The following is an 8,849-nucleotide window of genomic DNA, read 5'->3' as shown; positions in this document are numbered from 1 at the left end:
AACTCTCCAGATGACATGTTCTTTGGTACATAGCTGCTTTTGGCATTTCAGAGCACAGAGAATGAGTGGAATTAAAACACATAAAAAGTATGACGGAGACCATGGGAATACATATAATATTTTACAAATATTATATATTCTGTCTCCTCAATTATGCATTTACTGCATGGTCATACAAAAAGCCCCCTAAAGCTGTGGCAAGGGTCTCCTGATGCTTTCCCTCCTCTCCTCCAGCACCCAACCACTACTGACTTACTGCCTTGAACTATGCTGTGCTCTATGAACTGAATACATTTGTCCTAGCCTGTAAGCAGAGTGACAGGCAAGCAAAGAAAATGGAAACAGAGCGGTGTGGGTTACCAAAAAAGGGTCCCTAAAGGACAGGGGAGGAGTATTGTGCTACAGGAGAAAAAGCAGCATGGGAATATGAGAGGCCTCCCACATCTTTCAGTAAGTGATAAGATGTGGACATATGCTGTTTCAGTGGAACTACTGAATCCTAGTACTTAGGACAACAACTGTGATAAGCGCATTTAGCCACACATTAAGTGAGCAAAGACACTGTGGCTTTTATTCCCAGATGTAAAACTTTCTTAAAATACCATAAAGGAAGGTATTTGGTAAGCTCTTCATCTGAGTAAAGCCATATGCACAAGAATTGCACCTTTTTACACATTGTTTTCCTCTCTTCACTAAACAGGCTGAGCTCCCCCCCCCCCCCCACACACCCCTTTTCTTTTAAAATAAAAGAAAGAATTTGATGTAGCTGCCAAACAAAACCATATCAAGCTGGTCAAACATGTTCTCTACCATAAAGCAGTAAAGAAATTTAAAACAAAAGAGAAGGGAGAAGACTTCACTAATCGAGACAAAATTCTATGACACGTCATATCCATAATAGGAAGCCCTGAAAATAGCAGGTTCAATTTCTGCTTACATATACACTTGAAAGGAAAACAATTCCCAGTTATAGTCCTGGCTAGTAAGGTTGGCAGAATACAAATATCTGCAGCATAAATCTTCACAAATGTTTACTAGATTTTGGACCTTAAGCCTTAGTTTTCACCTTCTTTGAAGCAGTTGAAGGAATAAGACATAAATATTCAAGAAATCTCCGAGACTGGAGTAAAAAATGTTTGATGACACTACTGAGTCCTCAGAAAAGTAGCAGCGCTCTTCAACAAACAGTTTGGGCCTACATAACTGACGTTGTGGTAATATCAAGATCTATTTAAAGTAAGTAAAGAAAAAAAAGAATTCCAAGTTAAAACTTTTGGTCCTGAAATACTGTAAAGTTTAAAACCTTAAGGGGGGGGGAGGGGAAGAACAAAGGAAAACTTGTAAGCCTCTCAAACAGATGTTAGGTTACATCAACAATCTTAAAAAGAACTATTAAGACATTGCAAGTATCTTGCAATTTACAAAACATAACTATATTTAAGCACAACCAACTTCCTAAACATGAAAACTCAGATTGACAAAATGAATACTCATGAGCTTTCATTTCCATTTCCTGGGTATTTAAGGCATCAAGTAAAATTGTATCCATTTATTTTTAGGATGCTATTTGAAACTTGATGGGAAGGATCTAAAATTCAGTCACTGACCCTGAACTTTTGTTTGGGTACAGGGATCCATGGGAGACTAGGCTCTTTATACTCTCCAAAACTCAGTCTAAAAAATATTTAAGGGGGAAAAAGACGAAAGAGGAAGAAAGAAGTGATATTGTCTCCACTTCCAACCATACCCTCCCTCCCTCACTATACAAAAAAAAAATTAAAAGCTTATTTTTCATGATGAATCTTTAACATGGCTTCTAAAACTTAATCATTAATTTTAGAATGCAAGATGTTACTTACTGTTTTTAACTTTCCTTTTTTTTTAAGATATGTGAAAAAGCAATGCCTGGGTACAAATGTAAGCCATCATGCCCCTGCCCTGCTCCCACCCCCCAAAAATGGGGTCAGTGGAGAGGAGGAGAGATAAATTACCTTGATTTATTGAGTGAATCAAATTGAAGATTTCTTGCCTTATTGACTTATACCTTTGTGCTTAACTCAGGAAAAATTAATCTTTTTCAAAATGCACTTAATTATAATCAAATACCCATATCAATGTCTGTCACCACATCACCACATCTGGCAGCAATGAAGACAAATTAACAGTAAGAGTCAGAAAATCTGGCAATATGATAAACTAAAGCAGGCAAAATCCATTCTCTACACTTAGACCACCAGTGACTAAGGATGGATTAACTTCCTGTCTCTAACACTGGCGTCTAAATTAAACGGAAATTTTCATAGCAATCTGGGTACCAGGTTTCTGGCTACAAACAACAAAGTCCTGAGCTCAGCTATATTCTGCAGTGAAACCTTTGCTCTAGCTTTAGCCATGATGTCTGTGATGGCCTATTCTAACAGCTGCTTTTAATTTAGTTTAAAAGAAGAGATTTGGCAACTATAAGTTTGCACATTCAAAGTATATAGATATAAAAAGCTGATGTCCTGTAATATTAACCATTTTGGAGTCTCACTGTTTTAATGAAGTGATGACAACAGGATTCACAGCTTTTTAAGATATTAGGCATCTGTACAAGGAAAAATAAAAGAGAGTGTTTTCACTTAGCTTTAATTACCATCTTACAGCAAGCAATCCTCTTTCTATGACTTCGTATGGTTAAAAGCATTGGGTTCATTAGTGCAAATTTAATCCAGCAAGAATTTACAATTGCTCAACTTGACCGAGCAACTGAATAAAGCATAGCTCTCATTTACCTATAACCAGAAAAGGGCAGCTGAATAAAGAACAGAAGCATAAGTTAAACCAAAGAAAATATTATCTTGTACTTGAATTACCTTCTTATGTTGCACATGGAAGTGGTTGCAGAAGCAAGAAAGAGGGAGAAAGGGTATGGGAAAGCAAAAACTTGGACATGCATTGAATATTTGGCAAATGCTTAACACTAAGGCACTTAGAAAAGAGTGATGGTACCAGGCAGACATCCAGTGCCTTTTTTTCTTCTTCTTCTTTTACTAAATAGCTTGCTATGTATTTGTGGATCTACTGTGCATATCCACCACCAGATGCGTGTGCTCTACTTGCATGCATGCATGGACAGACAGCTGGTGCTTCAGCCCTGTGTGCATGCAAATTGAGAACGTATGCATACATATTTGATAGTGGGAATTCAGAAAGGGGAGGATTTACATATTTTTTTGGCACAAATACCTTCAACCCACCTTACCAGCCACATGTAGTTGTGGCAGGACCACACCCACCTGTAGAAGCTGAACATATTTAACACAGTAAATCCAGAGACACAAGTTTTAGACAAATAAACAGGTAAACAGGCAACAGAAGGCAGCTTACATATGCAACGTGCATTTTCTGTACCTACAAACATAAACTCACACTTTTCATTCTTCATACACTAGTGTGGTACAGAGACCACATGGCAGCATATTTTATTAGAAGTAATGTGCAAATAAGATGCATGATACCTGCAAACAGCATGGAGTTTCCATTTGTAAAAGGTACAAGTAACAGTACAAAATTAGAATACCTACTACTCATTTCAATAAAATGAAGTCTGACATAGAAATACATATGCTGTATTATTTACACCATTAATTTACAAAAGATATTTATAAAACAAAGCTATAAAGTAATTAGAAATTTAGTATTTTTGTAAGGAATGTCTTCCCTGTATAAAAATTAGAACATTTTGGCAATTTTTGCTTATTTGAATAAAAAAGCATTTATTTGTTCTGAATTCATAGCATCATGTCATTTCTTTCTTCCCTTCTTCCTTTCCTTTTTCCCTTTTCAAATAAAATTCCACACTGAGGTAGTATGTCAAAGTATTTCTTTGGTTCCAGAAATCAATGGCAAGTCCAAAAAGAGCTATGTATCCAAATCACAGGATTGGAAAGTAGAAGTCCTAAAGTTTTCAAAGGACTGTTTGTAAGTATAAATGCTATTTTCTCCTCTAGAAACTGTCCTTTCTTTCCCATCTTCGTCTGCCTCTGAGTCAAAGTCCAATGAGGCATGAGGATTAGCATGGGACGTTTTTGGTTGATAACTTGCTGGCTGCCTACAACTTGAAAGAGAGTCCAGCTGAGGCCTCCATAAAGGCTTTCCAAATGTCCCTGAAAGACAGTAAATATGTAAATACAGAAATACTGGTACTAACAGCTTTGTGTCTTGCTAAGGGCTGAACATTAGAACACAAGCCAAGAACAGACTCAAGCAAAAAAATCATCAAAAGGAGATTTTTTGTAACTATTATTCTTCCCCTCCCCCAAAGAAAAAAAAGCCATGTGACCACAAGTATAATGCAAGATTTCTGTCAGCTGAGACATTAAAAACATTTCCAAAGTAAATGAGTTGATTGATAGCTACTCTGAACAACACACTTAATTTCATTATCTTTGTTTTTATGACTATTCCCACTCCCTTTCTTTTTTTTGGGGGGGAGGAACATGGATCAAACTACAAACACATCACAAGACATATTCTAATGGAAATTCAGAACATTCTCCCTGTCCTGTTCTTGAATAAAAGAACGACACACAATCTGTATGCAGTTGGGCAAAAATAAAAAAAACAAAACAAATGTAAGATGGTATAACACCCTCCATCATACAATCTGAATGCTAAAAGTCTTTTCTTCTGACTAGCAGCTCACATTAATAAAGGCCCTGCCAGCCAAATTCTCCCTTCATTCACACCTGTGTATCTCGCTTCCCACAATTGGCTAGAATAGACATAGAATAGTCCAAAAGAATTTGGCATTTCAGTTGAATCTTTATTAATAATTATCTGGATACACTAGCCAGAAAAAAAACAGCGCTCCTTTCACTCGTTACCATTGGGAAAGCATTAGTGGCAACACCTCAAGGTGAAGGGCCTTCTCTTTTTTCACTGAAGAAAGATACAACTGTTGCAAGGCATAGTAGCTGTAAATGATACTCAAAAGACCTGTATTCTGAGGAGAACATGCCACAGACTGATTCTGAAAAACTCAGCTTTTATAAGCAGCTTTACACTACAATCACTAAGAATTTTGTTTTCAAACAGCCATACTTTTAGTATTGTATATTGGCTAGAAACAAAGGTTTAAAGCAAAACTGTAATTTGAGAAGTTACTAAAAATGGATTTGGATGAGGTCCATATCTGCATCAGTGATTTGCAGAGCAATTTTATTCCTAACACAACATGAAAGGATTTGCCTCACCATCAGAGCTACGAATGAATCCCACTTCTTAAGGAAAAAAAAAAAAAAAAAAAAAAAAAAAATCCAAGCTCTGAACTTTCTGGCTCATGCATCGACAGTGATGTTAATGCCAACTGTCTTTCTTCATTGCAACTGTGGGGGCAAAAAGGGGGCTGAATTTGAGGACAATGATCCTGAAGAAGTGACTCCCACAAATAAAGATGAGAAATATATCAAGATTTCTTCCACAGCTGCTACCTCAAGATCTAACCATAGGCTCTTTGAATGAAGAGGGCTAATGATTATGAAGTGCCCAAGATGATGATGATGTAAGTTGGGTGGGTAGTAGCTCAAACACTCACAAATAAGCAGCTCTGCAAAGATTTTTAGGGCAGAGGGGAACATAAGCCAACCTGAACTCAAGGTCATATTAGCTCCTGGCTATCCCTTCATGCAGGAGAACTTCTTTCTGCAGAAAACTGCTGGTAAAGCCGTGTCTACACAGTCCTACCCCAGCAATAGTGGCACGGAGCCAGGAAGCCGTGTGCAGTCCCAGGGCCTCTGTCAGATGTCATGGCATCTGCAACATTTTATGGTCTGAACATCTGGCTTTTGAAGGGGGAAAACTGCAGAGCTTTTACCTCCCTCCCCACCCCCTGAGAACAAAGAGCCCAGTGATGCACATTCCCACAGGTTCGCTCACAAGAGCGGGCAAATCGAGGCCTTGAACAACTCTGTTGACACATGAGCCAGGAAAGAATCCATGGTATCAGGATTGCATTTGGCACTCAGATATCACAGGGATGAAAGCAACATGTGTGTTTATATGCATTTTAAACAAACCAGTCAAACCAACCCCCCAAATTTAGTGAGCTTCAAAGTTAAAGCAACACTTTTCCCCTTCCCCCCCCACCTCCGCCTGCAACTTGAGTTAAAATTGTAAAACCCTGAGTTAACTCTTTTGTAATTCACACCATGAGAAAAGAAGAGAAAGGAGGGGTAGGCAGGGCTTTTTTCCACAGTGCCTTACTTTGAAAGGTAAATACTTTTGGCACATTGTCTTCACTCCTGCCCTGAGCCCTCCTGGCACCTTGCATACCTCTTGCTCATTAACTAAAAATTTCTTCTATGCCTAAAGTTTGTGAAGATGCATTTAAATACGGAAAACTAAAAGTATCCTAACATTTACAGAAATCTGCCAACTATATTAAGATAAAAGTCATGCCACTGAAGAGATGTGTGTAGAAAGAATTTAAGTGTGTTTTGTTGTTTTTTTTGTTGTTGTTTTTCTTTTGTTTTTAGCTAAGCTGCTATTAAGATCTCTTGGTAATCTAAAAATCTGCTCATTCTGTAGCTTTATTGCAATTACTTTTCTCCTCCTGAACTTCAAACATTTGGGACTTTCTATCTAATGCTGCTTAGAATCTAGGTTATCTGAGAAGCAGAAGAGGACCAATAGTTAGATGTGGAGGTGAGCTACCTCACTGGACTACCATGTTTGACCGGAGAACTCCTTAGATGTATGTCAGCTCTGTTTCTGAACACGCCCCAAGCTGTCCCCTTTATAAAACAGGAAAGGACCCATTTCCCAACTAACTCCTGGTACAATCCTGAGTTCTGAGCATCTAACTGTCCTTGTGTGCTGCAGTGGAGAGCCTACGCATTCAGTTCTGCATACTTGACTGTGCTGAGCACACCTTAAATCAGACATTGCAGTTAGGCAGTAACTAGAGTTCAGTCAACTCTAGGGAAAAAAAACAAAAACCAAACCAAAACAAAGAAACAAGAACACATGCAAAATGTCAAGAATAACTCCCAAACTGCCTACTCTCAACTACTTCCTGTACCTCTACTTTTTTTGAAAGTAGCTATATTTCACATATTGAATTATCTTACATTCAGTGAAACATGCAAAAAGAAACTCACACAAAATTGAACAAAATTAGGTTTTTTTCCCCACAGTGCTAGCTATATGAATATTGAAGCACTACTACAGAATTACTTGTTGTAGGAGGGGGAAAGAAAAAGCTGTGAAATCAGCTTTGCTTAGTGTTGCAAGTAAGCAACAAGAGACAACAATACCGACAGCTTGAATAAAAACAATAGCTAGAACATACCCATAAAAGTGCTGTTACTGATAACAGATGAGGGTTCCAAACTTCTATTTAAATCAAAGGTGTCTGAATTGAGACTTATGCTTTTTAGTCCAGTTCCTTCATTTTGAGTATAAATGGAGTTAATGAGTTTGCTACTTGTAGCCTGCATCCCAATAATGCCGACACATTGGTCAAAGGGATCTTCCAGTGGAGGTGAGTACTGACAGCATTCCTTTCTCTTTAAACATCCAGACTCGTAAGCATCCAGACATGCTGTTCTTTGGTCAGGACTGCAACCTAAAGAAAATGAGATATTATCTTTATATAGATTTATCATAATACAAGATCAAAGTAGGACTACAATTTTTCTTAAAAAAAACAAAAAACAAAAAAACCAAACTTACTTGTGTTGTATGCTTCAAAAGCCTCAGAGCTATATGTGTTTCCTTTTAAATACAGAGTCCCTGAGGTCCCCAGATAGTGGCACAGGAATGGATCTGCAACACCCTCCAAGTCTGTTTCACTGCCGTTATCTAGATGGCAAATGCCTTAAAAATACAATTGACATGTCAGCATAGGGTCTTTTCTTAAGCTTTAACTTATGTTTTCTTGAGTTTGTTCATTTTAGAACCCCATCTGTACAACTACATTTCACAGTATAGTTACAGCTTGCTTAAGTTTAATGTAACTTTCTGGTGAAAAGGATAATTCTAGGAAGTGTTCAATTAATTAGCTTGACAGAGAACATGTTGGACTTTACTCCATCATACAGTCCTTGGATAACAAAACAAACCTGTCTACAGGGACCAGAACCAAGGACTTTCTTCCCCTCAGGCACTGGAAGCCAGGGTCATGCTGTGTCACCTAGGGTCCTTTTGGAGCACAGAGTAGAAATGAGAAAGTTCTGGATGGGAGGGTCTGAGGGCATCACTAGCTGCTGGAACAGCTAAACATAGCTGCTGCCTTTCAGCTCAGTGGTTTCTGAAAGCTATGGACATGCTCTACACTTCTTGCTCTGTGGAGAGGCAGCTCCTCTCACCCCCAACAACTGCAGAGCTTTCTCACCACTGCTCCAACCCCATCTGCCCCAACCATTACTCCTGACTGCATCTCCACCTCCACCTCCTTCCCAGCAACACGCCTTTTCTTCCCTAACCCAGGTATGAGCTAGATTCTCAAGGGCCAGATGTATACATGTTAAATATTGCAGACTTTAACTTGCAGTCTCCTTAAGTCCTTTATTGACTCTGACCCCAAGATCTTTTCTAAAAGGAAAGTTTAATCAGTTGTATTATACTAACAGTTACACTGGTATTACCACCAATCTCTACATTCCATTACAAGCACCCTTTTCAAGCTAAAAACAGAGGAAGACATGCTGTTATAATTCCTTGCGGAAACTCTTGCTTTGAAAATGTGATAATCAGTTTAAATCTACCCTTGAGACTAGAGAAAAGAAACTTCATGATTTAAGCAAAGTCATAGTGTCATTTGTATGAACAGAACCAAGTTTGTTATTAGTTTGTTGATGCAATCA

At 38.2% G+C, this 8,849-nt stretch overlaps 1 protein-coding gene across 1 annotated transcript in view; it reads right to left on the bottom strand.

Moving 5' to 3' along the window:
- Nucleotides 1-2,026: 2,026 nt before the first annotated feature.
- Nucleotides 2,027-8,849, bottom strand: part of LRIG3 (leucine rich repeats and immunoglobulin like domains 3) — a 45,465-nt gene continuing 38,642 nt past the window's right edge. The window contains exons 17-19 of the mRNA XM_067314281.1: nt 7,717-7,860; nt 7,334-7,609; nt 2,027-4,148 (exon numbers count right to left, since the gene is read on the bottom strand). Coding sequence (XP_067170382.1) covers nt 3,904-4,148; nt 7,334-7,609; nt 7,717-7,860 — 665 coding nt within the window. The 3' untranslated portion in view covers nt 2,027-3,903. The remainder of the gene's footprint in view (nt 4,149-7,333; nt 7,610-7,716; nt 7,861-8,849) is intronic.

This window comes from Apteryx mantelli, chromosome 1 (assembly GCF_036417845.1).
Source record: "Apteryx mantelli isolate bAptMan1 chromosome 1, bAptMan1.hap1, whole genome shotgun sequence".
NCBI lineage: Eukaryota > Metazoa > Chordata > Aves > Apterygiformes > Apterygidae > Apteryx > Apteryx mantelli.
This window is presented reverse-complemented; position numbering and strand designations above follow the sequence as displayed.